Source organism: Saccostrea echinata, unplaced genomic scaffold (genome assembly GCF_033153115.1).
Source record: "Saccostrea echinata isolate AGI-Se365-2 ecotype Australia unplaced genomic scaffold, CSIRO_AGI_Sech_v1 ptg000047l, whole genome shotgun sequence".
Classification (NCBI taxonomy): Eukaryota; Metazoa; Mollusca; class Bivalvia; order Ostreida; family Ostreidae; genus Saccostrea; species Saccostrea echinata.
In genome coordinates, this window is record NW_026889796.1 from 10,469,407 (window position 1) to 10,485,622 (window position 16,216).

At 33.4% G+C, this 16,216-nt stretch overlaps 1 protein-coding gene across 1 annotated transcript; it reads left to right on the forward strand.

The window, feature by feature from the left end:
* Window positions 1–5,642: 5,642 nt before the first annotated feature.
* On the forward strand, window positions 5,643–13,129 carry LOC133202839 (uncharacterized). Its single transcript, XM_061338715.1, has 13 exons — window positions 5,643–5,672; window positions 8,285–8,350; window positions 8,495–8,707; window positions 8,820–8,887; window positions 9,021–9,129; window positions 9,501–9,577; window positions 10,897–11,008; window positions 11,326–11,399; window positions 11,651–12,254; window positions 12,392–12,456; window positions 12,576–12,615; window positions 12,741–12,812; window positions 12,931–13,129. The coding sequence occupies exons 1-13, from the start codon at window positions 5,652–5,654 to the stop codon at window positions 12,997–12,999; spliced, it is 1,590 nt and encodes a 529-aa protein (XP_061194699.1). The 5' UTR covers window positions 5,643–5,651; the 3' UTR covers window positions 13,000–13,129.
* Window positions 13,130–16,216: the final 3,087 nt, after the last annotated feature.

Below are 16,216 nucleotides of genomic sequence, written 5' to 3' on the forward strand. Positions count from 1 at the left end.
TCTTCTTCTCAAGAACCAATGTGCCATAAAAGATGAAACCCAAGTGCAGGTTTCAGTTTGTTCAAATCATAACCCCGGGGGCTGAGTTGGGGCCACAACAGGAGATCAATGTTTTATATAGGAATATAGTTAGGGATAAAGAAGATTTTTGAAGAATTTATGCATTTGCACTATATGATCAATAGATCCCAACCCTACCACCAGAACCCCTGGCCCTGGGGTTATGAATTTCACTCCAGGGATCAATTCTTGTTACAATCATGCTAACAATTTGACTGCTTGATGTCCAGGAGGGAAGAAGAATTTTAAAGACTGCCAGGGGGCAGGGACCATGAAAATTCATAATTCCCCCCTTCACCCATAGATGCTTTATGCCTAAGTTGGTTGAAATTAGTTCAACAATTTTCAAGAGAAGAAACTGATATTGTTCAAATGTTTAAAATACACAACACTCGACGTACGACGCTGTACGAAAACAGATAGCAATAGGTCACCTGAATAAGTCACGAAATGTAAGAAATTGAGACAATCACAAATAAGGAAAAAGCCACAAAAATTCCAGAGTATATGGCTAGTTAGCATAAGCATGTGGCTTAGGTATGATGGTGATAACTGGCTATAGGTCACTTAATGAAAATCTAGGAGAAGCATATGTTAACTTAAATTTTGAAGAATCTTTGGAAATTGGAAAACAGAAAACACAAGAAAACTTTTCCTAAATGCATGATTGACTGTTACACTTGTTCTGTTTTATTTGTGAGTATTTCTTTTCTTTGCATTCATCTGTCTTCATAAAATTATGAGGTGGAAGAGCGGAATTTTTTTTATATGTATGATTAAGGGTCTATATTACTTTTCTGATAAACATGCTAGGTGTCCTGTAGTTACTTATTCCAATCTGAAAACATGTATGTACTTACATAAACATTGTTGGATTATTTTTTGGGTTTCCAAGTCTTTATTTAACGTTCAAGTCTAAAGCCACATTTATCCATTAAAGGTATGCTGCAACACATATACCCTTTGAAATCTTAATAATTAATTTATTAGGCTAAATCATGTGCACACAATTTAGACACACCTCTGGTCAGTCATTATCACCCCTCTGGGCAATGACAGTTATGTTTTCTGGTTACAGTTAAAAAAAAAGGGGGGGGGGGTCGGTATACTGAGGTGAATTACCTAAGTTTTGTTTCTATAAAAATGGCCAGTGTCCAGTTTTCTGGGATGGCCTGTTTAGTGAGAATTTATTAGGTTGTTAAGATTTCTACCAGGACCTGAAAAAGTAGACTGAAATTTATAGGGGAACACAGATTTTGAGACGTTTTCACTGTTAATGTATCGGCTTTCACAATAAAAACTGTTTAGAACAAAATACTACATACGAAGAAAAATTAAAGAAAAAAAAAACACACACACCAATGACCTAAAAAATGAAGTTTCTGTTTTAGTAAGGCAATATAGAGTTAAGTTTTTCTTTTGAATTGGGAATTTCGGAGTAACTGCCCTACTAAAGGGAAACTCCAATAAACAAAGTGCCTCTCCTTCTATATAGATGCAATAAAATCAAATAGTCAGATACATTAATAAATAAAAATTTACATATAAACAACAATTTTTAAGGAAAAACAAAAATAATATTATCTAAAAATACAAATAACTCATGTGAACAAATAAGGGACAAACAATGTTTAAACTTGTTTCAAATACAGAGACACAGCTTTTAGAATACAAGGTCATCACTTGAAAAAGTTGTTCCTTCAAGCAAAGGGAAATAATGAAAATAAAGAAAACATTAACATCAATTATTTGTACTACACAAGAAAATTGATTTTATATGCGATCGCTTATCTTTTCTTAAACCTTTAAATCTCTAGTTAGTATAGCAATTTTTTCTTTACAAAGGTAACTCTGTTTAAAATGCAAACACTAACTGATGGAAAAAAAAAATACTCCTTACAATTTATGAATCACGATTAATAAAAAAAAAGATACTGTGTATGTGTTTTAAATTAAGCTATATAATTATCTTTCCATAATTTAAGAATAAAATATGCGATTACATGTAGACTAAGTAATTAATGCATACTCAAAAAAAAGAAAGATTTAAACAATCAATAAGTACTGTTAAGAGTAAAATGTTGTTAATTTTCTATTAAGATATTTCTCCTTATTCTTACTTACTCAGCAGTTTGAGTTTATCAACCAGATATGAGTAACTGAATCCTACAACTTTCCCAGTTTTATCGACTCTCATGACTTTTGTTTCAATGTAATTTTATTTATGTGTATCTTAGCTTCATTCACATCCTGTCCCTGGGGACTTTGTAACTTTCTGTAAATTTCAATTACTCATTTATAGCTTCTATATAATGCCTGTAAGTGAATTTTTATTCAGTCTTCTGTCACTCAAGGGACCTGTTGCAATCTGTTTTCGTCCGTCGTCACGCGTCATCCGTTGTTCGTCGGTCGTAAACTTTTGAACATTTTAAGCTTCTTCTCTGGAACCGCTGAACCAATTTCAACAAATTTTGGTTTAGAGCATCTCTGGGCAAAGAGGGACCAAAATTTTGAATTTTATGGTCCCTCCCCCCCCCTTGGACCTGAGGGTGGGGCCAAAACCATAAAAATTAATGCGATTTTCAAACATCTTCTTTACTCCTGGACATCAAGAGTCAAACTGTTGTCATGATTATAACATAAAATGAGTCCTTTACCTAAATTGTGAAATTCATGGCTCCAGAGTCAGGAGTTCTGGAGTTAGAGTGGGGATCTATTGACCGTATAGTGAAATTGCATAATATTTTTAAAAAGCTTCTTCTCTCGATCCCCCTTTATATTAAACAAAGAAACTATGATGAACAAAGGTGCCTCTTCTAAAATTGTGAATATCATGACCCCTGGGTAAAGGTTCTGGTGTAAGGGGTTCTGTATATCAATTATGTAGTGAAAATGCACTATTTCTTAAAAAAAATCTTCTTTGCTCCTGGGTATTTGGTAGATATACCACGTGCATGGTTATTTTTAGCAGGGCTGCTTTTTCCAAAATTGTGAATATTATGGCCCCTAGGTAAGTGTTCTGGTGTTAAGGTGGGGCACTATTGATTATATAGTGAACAAGCAGATATTCTTTGAAAATCTTCTTATCTATTCCTGTGTATTAAGCAAACAAACTAAATGCATAGTTATGATGAGCAAGGGCGACTCTTCCAAAATCTTGATTTTCATGGCCCCTGGGTTAGAGATTCTAGATTAGGGTGGGGCTCTCTTGATTATATAGTGAAAATGAATAAACGTTTTGAAAATCTTCTTCTGTTCCTGGGTATTAAGCAGTTAAATAAGTGTTTGGTTATGATGAGCAAGGATCTAAAATTGTAAAATTCATGGGCCCTGGGTCAGGGGTTCTAGTGTTCGGACGGGGATCTATTTATTTTTATAGTAGAAATGTATAAATTCTTTGAATATTTTATTCTCTTCTCCTGGATGTTTAGCAGATTAACTTAAAGCATGGTTATGATGATCAAGGGTGTCTCTTTCAAAATTTTGAATTTTGTGACCCTTGGGTCAGGGGCTCTGGTTTGGGGGGGGGGGGGTCGCCTTACTTTTATTTTCTAGTGAAAATGCATAATTTGTATTCTACTGAGAGATGTTATTCCCCTTTGCTATTCACCTTTGATAAATTGAAAGGTCAAATCTATTGAGAGATTTCTACAAGGATTTTTATAACATATAATACAAAAAGCACTTTCATAGTTCGTAGTCATCAGGAAGACTTGTTAATTATAGAAAATAAAAATGAGACAACAAAAATCCCTTATCTTTGTACATTAAATGTTCTTCATTGACCAGGAGAGGTCAATGTTCGAGAGGGAATGAGATGGGTTTTCTGATAGTGCTCAAGCACTATTGTTTTCTTTAGTTTACAAGATAATTGTTAGGATTGGGAGCAGATTTGTTAAGGAGTAGTAGACTAGTTATTTTGTTGATCCCTAATCATGATATTTCTCTAGCTTTTGGGCAACATACCTTCATCTATCAGTTTGTTGTATTTCATACTCCTATGGATTATACTCAGGTGACCGTTAAGGACCTTGGGCCTCTTGTTATTTATATTACCTGTTGCTTTGACTCAAACATTCAATTAAACAGTTTAGAGATTCCCAAAATTAAAAAGAATATCATAATATATTCCATAAACTTCTTCCTCTTATTTAAGCAACTCAGATAAATGCAAAAATACAAAAAGTTTATGCTATAAAACACAGTTATTTGAGTATGCCATTGCATATGTGAAGCCCACTCTAGATTCACCATTGTGAATTGAACCCCCCCCCCCCCCCAACACCACCCCAGTACACTACTGCATCTTCCGTTTAATAATTAATCGATTCAGCAAACTAAACAAATGGTATAATGGCTACAGTGCTGGCTCACCTATCTTTTTAAAAGAAATTAAAGCTTGTAAACTTTAAATCACCCATTATTGCGCAACCCTACCCGAAGGGGTTCATGATTTGTATAAACTTTTGAAAGAACCTACAGCAACTGATGATTCTTCCATTTTATGTAAATATCTAGTGTTCCAAAGAAGGCATGTGTCGCCTGCTTTGTAGCTTCATTAAAGATGCAAATAAATCTAAGAGTGTCCAGCTATTAATTTACTACAAGCATGGTAGTTCATTCATTTGCCTGCAAAGAAAAAAAATCCAATAGTATAAGACTGGGATAGAATCTGACAATCAAAGAAAATATAGTTCCCAAACCCTCAAATGAATAATTAAATTGAAATTATTAGAAATAATTATTTATCATTTTATTAATACACATGTACGTGTTTCCACCAATCCTCCAAAAGTGGATTTCAGTTTCTTTTACTAACCTTTATTGACCAACAATGTAAAAACAGCATTTAAATGTTACATTTATTTATCATTCCATACATTTTTTGAATTTTGAATTTATTGATATTGTTTAATTTTATTGTCTTTTACTCTGTTTAAACAAGTTGAATAAATTGAAAAACTATAATAAGATAAATTGATTCGTTTCACAACTTGCAGGAATGACCACATTAACATAAAAAATATCCCACCCCCACTCCGGTAAAAAGAATGCCGGTGACATCATAGTCTAAGGGATGTTACAAAGCTATTAGCGTCATTACTAACATTTCAGTTAGAAACATTGCTTGTTCACAGCAAAAAATCAGACTAAATATTTTTGAAGATGGGAGCGATAGAAAGAGAGGTAGGAATCATCTTTGTCGTAATTGAATATGTAAATTAATGTTTATGGCGTGCTTACCATTCATATAATTGCATATCGATCGAGTCATAACTAGAAAAAAACATATTTTTTCCCTTAAATTTAATTGGAGGAGGTTAATACATACATCTAGACAAACTTATTGAGAACTGTATATGCCTTGAACTGGTAATTAATATGAGTGCTATGGTTATAATCCCTTTTATTTGTTTATTGAAGAGAGGGCATTATCTTTCCCATTGAAAATACTTTTTAATCGAATGACTTCACAGTATCTATGACGTCACTATATCAAGGTCGTCACAAAGCTATTAGCATCACAACAAACATTTCAGTTAGAAGCATTGTTTATGCACAGGAAAATTTCACATTAAATATTTTTGAAGATGGAAGTGAAGGAACGAGAGGTAGGCATTATCTTCCTCTTAATTAAAAATATATCAATGTCTGTTACTTAAACGTTCTTGCAATTCATACAATTTCAAATCGATCTAGACATAACTAGAAGAGACTGAGTTTTTTTTTAATCTATATACCGCAGGAGGGTGTTTATACACACTTATTAAAAAAAACATGATATATGCCATCAACTTCTACGTAATTATAAGAGTCATTGTTACATGTATGATCCCTAGTTTTATTGGAGGGATGGACATTATAAATTTTCATGCTGATATTGTTATAATGTTTTTATTTAATCGAATGACGTCACAATAACAATGACATCATTGTATCAAGGTCGTCATCATGCACGCTACAAATTTTAAAGCATCAAGAATTCGTTGTATCGTTACGAAAGCCTATAAGGATCAAACTACGGTAAAAAAATTTAAAAGGCGTTATAACTCCTTTTGAAAAGGCGTTATAACGCGAAAAAAAGCGTAATGACGCCTTTTGAAAAGGCGTTATAACGCAAATAAAGGCGTAATTACGCCTTTCCAAAAGGCGTTATAACGCGAAAAAAGGCGTTATTACGCCTTTCCAAAAGGCGTTATTACGCCTTTCCAAAAGTTGTTATTACGCCTTTCTAAAAGGCGTTATTACGCCTTTCCAAAAGGCGTTATTACGCCTTTCCAAAAGGCGTTATTACGCCTTTCCAAAGGCGTTATTACGCCTTTTAAAAAGGCATTATTACGCCTTTAAAAAGGCGTTATTACGCCTCTTTTTTTCAATACATGACTTACTTAGCACACCCTGGGGGCTGATTATTATTAGATTTCCAGGAAAAAAGATTTTTAAATGTGTAAAATATTTTCAGTGTTAAACCAACTTAGTCCTTCTCTGATGCCAGACGCCTCTACCAAGGTGCATGGATTTCAGAAATTTGGTTGAAGGCTAATTGCTCATTATACCTATGCAAATACGTTGCCTGTTTTTTTACCAAGAGGAGAGAAAAATATTTCAAATTTGTCATGAATTTTTAATACGTGGCTAGCAAAGCCCAAAGCTGGTTCTGCCTACATGTACTAGTATATCCTGGATTTTCAAAAGTAGAGTGTTGACTTCTCTTAATATGCATGCAAAATGCAAACAACTGTCTGCGAGATGTGCAGGAATATAGAAAATACTATAATTTATAATATAATTTATAATATTAAAACTATAATCTAAATATTGCATAAATAAAGATGGCTTTGGTTCAATCTTTCATATATTTACTATTTTAAAATAACGCCTTTCCATTTTTGGATATAACTCCTTTTCAAACAGGCCGGTAGTACGAATGCGAGTGAGGGGGGGGGGGGGGGGCTCCCACACCCCACTTTTTGAGAGAATAGTCTTGCTATAGTTTAAATGTAAAAAATCATTTATTGATTGCTTGGTCCCTTAACATTTTGTTGCAGTATGGTTAAACTCGGGCAAGTCATTGCATTTTAAAAAAGTTTTACCGAAAAATTAGAATAAGTTTCCCCTCAAGTTTAGGCAGTTTATTTTTTTTCGGGAGGCTTGTCAATTTTATGGGACCCCCCCCCCCTCCCACTTTAAAAGCACGGGCCTGTCAAATACATAATAATGGCCCTTCAAAAGGCATAATAACGCCTTTTTGAAAGGCGTATTAATGCCTTTTTGAAAGGCGTTATAACGCCTTTTGGAAAGGCGTAATAACGCCTTTTGGAAAGGCGTAATAACGCCTTTTGGAAAGGCGTAATAACGCCTTTTTTCGCGTCATAACGCCTTTTGGAAAGGCGTAATTACGCCTTTATTTGCGTTATTACGCCTTTTTCCGCGTTATAACGCCTTTTCAAAAGGCGTTATTACGCCTTTTTTCGCGTTATAACGCCTTTTAATTTTTTTTAACTGTAGTTTGATCCTAATAGGCTTTCGTATATCGTTTAGTAGTATATTTTCCTTGGTTCTTTTTAATAATGGCAAGTTCATTTGAGGTAAGTTATGTGAACGGTTGAAAAATATTTTCATTAAGTTTTTAACTGCAATCAACATATCATATTAAATTCTAAATACTATATACACCATTTTATTATATGATTGAATAATTTCCCTCTTTCTGATTGGCTGAGATCCAACAATGTTAGAAAAATACTACGTTATATTGACCTACACGTGACCTTCCAGGTCAATATAAGGAATTATTGCAGGTCAATATAATGAATCACGTGACCTTCCAGGTCAATATAAGGAATTATTGCAGGTCAATATCATGAATTATTCCTGTTCCATTTTTTCATGTTACAATGTGTTCTTGTTGAAATTTCTCGTTAAAACTTTCAATTAAAGCAAAAAAAAAAAACAGTCTTGTAGGAGTTTGCTATCATTTAATCATATAATAAAACAGTTATTGCTGTTTTTGAGGTCAATACGATGATTTAGACACCTGAGGAGTACAATATTCACCTCGCCCTTCGGGCTCGGTGAATATTGTACTCCTCAGGTGTCTAAATCATCGTATTGACCTCAAAAACCAGCAATAACTGTATAATATTTAGATAAGAAGTCAAAGAAGGAAATACAATTAAAAGATAATCTTAACTTAATGGTGTCTATTGTGATTTTATCATAGAACTCGGAGAAGCTGAGAGAATGTCTCAAGAATGGCTCATTGACTCTGAGAGACTTAGACAACAAGGTACGTATACATTAAGGAATAATTCAATTAAAATTCATATCAGTGGACTTTGTAAAAAAAAAAAAAAATAGTGAGCACGGGGGAGTTGAAAGAGTACCGAGAAAAAAAATTAAGAAGAGATTTCTTCCGAACTTTTTAAAATAGAAGAGGGGGTCCTCGAGAGGCAGAAGACGACGCAGCAAAGGCAAGAGTGGAAAAAATGTAACAACAGATGATGCGACAAATACACAAGCGATTGATAAACCACAAAGCACCTTGAAGGCTTCCAAGATTACCAGACAACCAAAAATGGAGAGCAATTCGAAAACTGCAGAAAAAAGTCTTAAGTTGAAATCTCAAGACAAGGAATCAGAAAAGGTAAGATTTGTAATGGTACATTTATATATTTTAATATGACCAGAAAAAGACCTTTCTGCTGTTTGATACTAAATAGTTTGAATCTTACATTACCTATTTGATATCGTTCTAGGTTGTACGCAGCATCCTTGATGACGTAATTGATCAGGTTTCCAGATATTGTTCTGCTACTAAGAACAGGTTTGTTAAAAATTAAATAGACTTAAATTATTTTCAAGGAGGATTTACTTACGTCTTCTACAATTTTAATAATTCCAACTTAATTATATTGAGTAGTTCCGGAGATGTAGGCTTGGTTGTTTCTTCCTTTCAGCATTGCCAAAGAACAGACAAATATGACCCCCACCCTGATGGGAGCTTCCGACGAGAGAGTAGTAGCTATCCGAAATTTCTACGCAGACCAGAAAAGAGCAACACAGCAGGTATAATAAATACGTATTATAATATGATGTTTAAATGAAGATGAATGTACTGTGTTTTCCTGGCATAACAAAATAAAGGTACATCCACATACATGTGAAATAATAACAGTCAAATCTCGTTATCTCGAGTTAATAGGACTGAAGAAAAACTTGGAGATATCCGAGAATTTGAGATATCGAGGGTAAAATACTTAAAGAATAAGTTGTTGGGACTTCCAAATCAGTTCGACACATCCCTGGTATTCGAGATATTGGTGTTCGAGATACCGAAGTTCAACTGTAATTTTAATTAGGATTAACACAATTTTATACCTAATGTCTTTGGGTGCTGAAGAGCACAATTAAATAAATTTTAATTTCTTTATCGACAGTTATTATATAAAGCAGCAGAGGAAAATGTGAAGGACTTGATCATGCGTGCAACTACACGTCGTCGCGATATTCCTAGGTAAATACAACCTGGAAAGCAAAAACTCCTTCCTATAGATAAAACAAATTGTTGTCTTGGGGGGTTGGGGTGTCATAGTCGCACATTAGAAGATGAAGTTCAATTTGCAATGCATTTAAGCAGATTATATACGTGTAATTTAGAAAAGTTCCATTCTTTAAATCAAGGGATTTTCCTTTTGCAATTTTAAACAAGATGGAAAATGCAGAGTTGAAAAAATGGGAACGGCTGTATGACAACATTATATCATTCGTACATTTCTAGAGCATAAAGGTTCAGAAGAAAAATAGGGTTACATTATATATATTGCTATGTTGTATTTATATATATATATATATATATATATATATATATATATATATATATATATATATATATATATATATATATATATATATATATATTAGGGATGGCAATTTGTAACCGGTTAACCGATTAATCGGTCGGAACGATAGTAATCGGTTAGGAAATTCGTAATCGGTTAGTCGGGAAAAAAAATATGAAAATATGTGTAAATTTCCTTAAAATTCAATATGCAATTTAAAAAAGCTATGAATGTTGTTAAGTTATAACGTTTTCACATAAACATGTATTTAGATATAACTCATTAAGGCTCTTCGGACTGAGGTGTTGGGGTAATTAATTGGTCAATTTGTGAAGTGTTGATTGCTGTTTAAACACCATGTCGTTACCCAGCCTGTCCTATATGTTTTTAATGACAATAATTAAATCACCGTTGAGTATTATAAACTGATTACATTGTGTATCTTTTGCAGTTATCTGTCAAATTATATTTTTATGCAAACATTGTAAATTAAGTAATAGTGTATACTTTGTTTTTAATTATGGTGACAATGCAGAATAACCGTGTGTAATGTCTGGGCCCCGGGGTCGTCAGAAAGTTATCAATGTCCTACATGTATCCCGTGGATGTTTTATGTTTTCCCTTTCGAAATTGAATTAAAATACGTAAAGTATAAAGATCAAGCATAAATAGATTATCAATAATGCCGTATTTTAATTTATGTATTAATTTATTGCGAGGGGGAGGGGTATGAATAGAATTAATTAAAAAAAAAACATGTCCGGAAATGTATATTATTTTGTTACGATTAACCGGTTAATCGGTCGGAACGTCTTGCGGTTAACCGATTGACAATTCTGTATTCGATTGCCATCCCTAATATATATATATATATATATATATATATATATATATATATATATATATATATATATATATATATATATATATATATATATATATATATATATATATATATATATATTGAAACATGTAAAAAAAAAATGTTTTTCAGCCCCGACAAGGGACAGTTATCTAAAACTGCCCCACTCATATTTGCAATTTATGGCGCACGACAGAGGGCATACCAACAGTGGATGATCTCTGAGAAATTGAAAATGCGAAAGGTATCTATTGAATAGAGAAATATTTATTCTGTATACCTTTAAATTTAATATTGTTTATCGTATTCTTTACACACATACTCTGAATATTGTGTTTACTGATATAATATCTCGAATACGAGGAATATGTTGTTAAAAGTAGCTGTCTCAACCACTTTTTCTTCACGTTTTTTATCCTCGTTATCTCGAATCCTCAGATATCACAAAGCCTAAACTTGGTCCGATAGAGTTCAAGATAAAGAGGTTTTATTGTATATGAAGACATTGTACATTTGAAAGACAAGGGAGGAGATTAAATTATCAATTTTCTTCATTGACAGTTATTGTATAAAGAGGCACAGAAAAATGTGGACGACCTGATAATCCAAGCAACTACTAACTGCGATATTCCTGGGTATGTACAAAAAGTAAATCAGTTTCTTGTAACAGCGTGATTTTATTTTCATTCAAACTAAGGGTAACGGAGAAGATTCACTCAAGAATAACAATAAATACCAGAATTTTATTCTGCTAGTGCAAGTTGAAAGAAAAAAAAACATTTTGCTTCTATTGTCAGCTTTTTTTTTTAGTAATCTATAACAGCTGTCAAGGAAGAGATAAACATAAATTTTGCCTAACTATTCACCGAGTTATTTCCTTTTACAGACCAGTCAAAGTAGAAGTGGATGTGCCTAGCTTGCTACGATTTGTTTACAGACCAGTCAAAGTAGAAGTGGATATGCCTAGCTTGGTGCGATCTGTTTACAGACCAATTACAGTAGAGGTGGATATACCTAGCTTGGTACGATCTGTTTACAGACCAATTATAGCAGAGGTGGATGTGTCTAGCTTGGCACGATCTGTTTTCAGACCAATTATAGTGGATGTGCCTAGCTTGGTACGATCTGTTTACAGACCCATCAAACTAGAGGTGGATGTACCTAGATTGGTGCGACCTGTTTACAGACCCGTCAAAGTAGAGGTGGATGTACCTAGCTTGGTACGACCTGTTTACAGACCCGTCAAAGTAGAAGTGGATGTACTTATTTTGGTACGATCTGTTTACAGACCCATCAAAGTAGAGGTGGATGTACCTAGCTTGGTGCGACCTGTTTACAGACCAGTCAAAGTAGAAGTGGATGTACCTAGCTTGGTGCGACCGGTCAAAGTAGAGGTGGATGTACCTATCTTATCACAATCTGCAGAATGTGATTCCAGACTGAGGGCACTCTTTGAAAAGAGGAATGCTGAGAAATTAACATTGCAAAAGGTGTTTATATAATGGAATAATAAAATATGTCCATATTGTGTATTGTAATAACTCCTATTTAATACACCTCAGTAAAACTTTATCATAATAATACCTTGTTACAAAGATATTAGAAAATTTGTCTTTTCGTTATTTAGACTATGAACAACACAGCCTCGGAGGTCGTTGAAGACCTATTTACCTGTGCAGCCACTAACACAAGGTTTGTCCAATATTTGTACTTGAAATGATTTATACATAGTAATATATTCATTGATTGCAGAAATAAAGCCGACCAAAAATTTTGTCCATTATTTGATTTCTTCCATCTTTCGTTTATAGCTTAAAGACTTTATCTGAACCAGATGTAAGCAACGAAATGGTACGTATTTCATATCAAAAAGCACTATGTAACGTTATTTATAGTTTACCTTTTTTAAAATGGACAAGTGTAGCTTAAAAATAAATAAGAAAACAACAAGATCTGAAGTGAATTTTGACTTTTAGGAGGATGATTCTGTGCCAACACAGAAAGGCTGGAGAAGATTCATTTGTTGTGTCAAACCAAAGAAACAACAGGTAAACGTCCATCATTATCACATCATATGCATTTCAATTTTCTTTTTTGGTCATGTGTCCTGGTGTACACACAATGATTGAGTCCTACAAACGTTTGACTACGCACTTATTATTTCAGCAGAAGAAAGAGAAGAAAGGGAAGTTTGGATTGCTTACCAGACTGCGCCGCTTGTTTAACTGCCGCTAAATTGTCTGAAAGTTCTAGTTTATCATTAGAAGATATGTGTATATAGAAAACATTTTTTTGATTCAAAAAAGTTACATATAATTTGGTAGATGATTTGGACAATTCACTTACTATAACCATTATTTCGAGAATGGAAGGATGTAAACGTTATTTTATAGAATAAATTTTATATTCATGTTTTTGTGTACTAGTATTTGTTTAGTTTTTATTGCTTTCCTCAAGTTTCCCTAATGAGAAGTTACCGCCTAAACATTAATCTATGTTTTAGTAAAATGGCAGATGAACACAGTTTCATCATCCCCTCTCCATATATAGTCCTCAAGAGTCTGCTTGCAATGGCCAGTACCTGTAAACCTAATTCCTTTTTGTCCTGAAGTAGCCTCTGATGTCAAGTAAATTTAGCCTCCACTTAAGTACACTTTCAGGTGACATCTTTGAACAAATTTGAATCTTCGCTATTTGAGAATGTTTCTGTACTATAGGACTATAAACATGGCTTTCCTGTTCTTGAGAAGAAGACTGTTTTTAAGTATATTTTCATATATATTCCAGTGTATAACTTTGATCCCCTGTTGTGGCCCAACCCTGTCCACGGGGGTCATATCCCTTACATACATCAAAACCTCCATCCAGGCGTCTGATCCCCACGAGTGATGAGTAAAAGACGAGATCACCCGTGGGTATGGATCCGACGATGTACAATTAATTACCCAAAATGTACTTTGATACATTGGATTAATCCACAATGCTAAATCATACAGTTGTACTCATCTTAGACATACCACTGGTACTTATGGACATAACCCCCTCCCCCAGATATTCAACCCCGGGACTTGTTAGGCATTTTTTCACAAATTATATTTATTACACTTATTTACCATGTGTACCATAGGTAAGACCCTAACATAATCGTTCCACCCAAAAATACCCCCTATATATTATAATAGAGAGATTTAATGGAAAGAGAGGTATTTTTTGTATGGAACGATTATTTAGGGGTTTTCCCCAATTTTTTTCCCTATAATACACATGATAGATAAGTCTCATAAATAAGTCCAACAAGTCCCGGGTTGAATATTGGGGGGGGGGGGGTTGCTCCTGTCCACAAGTACATGTGAGACTTACAGAGACTTACCTCTAACCAGTCATTAAACCTATTAGCACTCTTCTGGCCAATGGCAGTTATATTTCCTAGTTACAGTATTTAAAAAAAGTGGTCGGTATACTGAGGTGAAATTACCTAAGTTTCTTACCTTTTGTTTTGTAAAAGTGACCAATATCCAGTTTTCAGGGTTGGTCGTTTTTTTTTTCCTGAGAATTTATTTGTAAAATGAATATTAAATATCCGTCGGAATTTTAGAAATCGGCCTATTTTTTTGAGAAGTTTCACTGTACATGTATAAGCTTTCACAACGAAACATTAAAGCAAGAAAATATATTTACATAGGAAAAACCACTTTCTACCATCCGCAGAACCTAGATTGATGAAAAACATTAAAAACAACACAAAATGATTTTAAAATGAAGTTTCCGTTTTAGTATGGCAATATGATGCAATATATTTTGAGTAGGGCCATTTTTGAAAGATTTGCTTAACTTGCCTTACTAAATGGAAACTCCATAACCAAATCTGCCTCTTCTTCTATATAGATGCAACAATACCAAATAGTCGGATACAAAAATCATTAGAAATTTACATGTGAACGACAATTTGTACAGAAAACAAAAATATACTGCTGTAAAAATATGAATAACTTATATTTCCAAGTAAGGAATAGACAATGTTTAAATTTGTTCCAACTCGAGAAAAGACAGCTTACAGAATACAAGGTTATCACTTGAAAAAATGTGTATCTTCAAACAAAGGGAAACAATGTAATCTGAAAACAGTAACATCAACTATTTGTATTATGCATGAAATTTGCTTTTAGATGGAGTTGCTAAATCGGTTATATAAAACCTTTAAATCTCTGGCTAGTACATGTATATATAGCATTTTTTTCCTTTACAATGGTAACGCCGTTTAAAATGCCAACACAAATTGATGGAAAAATTTTACTCTTTGCACGAATTCATTTAGGGGGTTTCTTTATGAATCACGAATATTGATTAATTTTTTTAAAAGTTACTTTTCTTGAATTATGCAACTTTGTTATCTGTCCATAATTAAAGAACACAATATACAATCTGTAATGCATACTGAAATAAAACTTAAAAGATTTTTAAAAACAATCAAATACACATATTGAAAATAATGTTGGCATTTAAAGTGAAGTGGAGACTACTACATATATCGATCTTTTATCTTCAAAACCATGTTCTAAATTATTCTTCTTGTGTCAGCATTCATGTTGTTCTGATGTTATAATATATGAAGCCTTCTGCTTGGAGCAAAGTAAGGAAGCTTGTCTGTAAGGCAGAAATTTATACACAGTCTGCGCGTTTGCAAATGTTCAAATTTCTTCAAAATGCTTAATATACGTGTATTTAAAAAATAATACTGAGTAATTGTATATAAAACAATTTTATCTACCATGAATAAAGTGATGCAAAGTACACTGTAAATCTACCTACTTTATAGAAAGTTTTTCAATATCTTCAGCATTTTTGTTTAGCATTAATGTTTGGATTCTCAAATTGTAGAATCTTTTCGTATGTCGTATATTTTGTAAATATTAAAATCTTTGGATATTCACATGCCATGGAACAGTCTTTGGCAGAGATATGACAACAGCACATCCTTTAACAATGTGCTTGGCAGAGATATGACAACAGCACATTCTTTAACAATGTGCTTGGCAGAGATATGACAACAGCACATCCTTTAACAATGTGCTTGAATTGAATAAAACGTATACTTAAAACTCTCTCTCTCTCCCCCCCCCCCCCAGGTCCGTGATTTGATGTTCTGAATGCCGTAGCTTTCTGCACACTTTATAAACAAAATACATGTTGGATGTAAAAATTATACCATAAGATATGCTTATGGAAATTTATTGTATAAGTTATTTTTTTAGGTTAATATTTGATTATAATCTTTATTACAATGTATTTTCCCCTCCGTAAATAGGACCAGCTTGCAGAACTTACAACATTAATGACAGATGAGGAATTTCGAAATATACGTATGCCTGTACATAGGAGAGACTGAGAAATTAGAAGAATCACAGGAACGCGTGTCTACAAGAAATACCATCTAGGAAAACGATTCAGTTTA

Coding starts and splice junctions, on each gene's coding strand:
- LOC133202839 (XM_061338715.1), top strand. CDS start 5,652: ATGGAAGTGAAGGAACGAGAG. Junction 8,351..8,494: donor TGAGAGACTTAGACAACAAG/GTACGTATACAT, acceptor TTTTTAAAATAG/AAGAGGGGGTCCTCGAGAGG. Junction 9,130..9,500: donor AGAAAAGAGCAACACAGCAG/GTATAATAAATA, acceptor CTTTATCGACAG/TTATTATATAAAGCAGCAGA.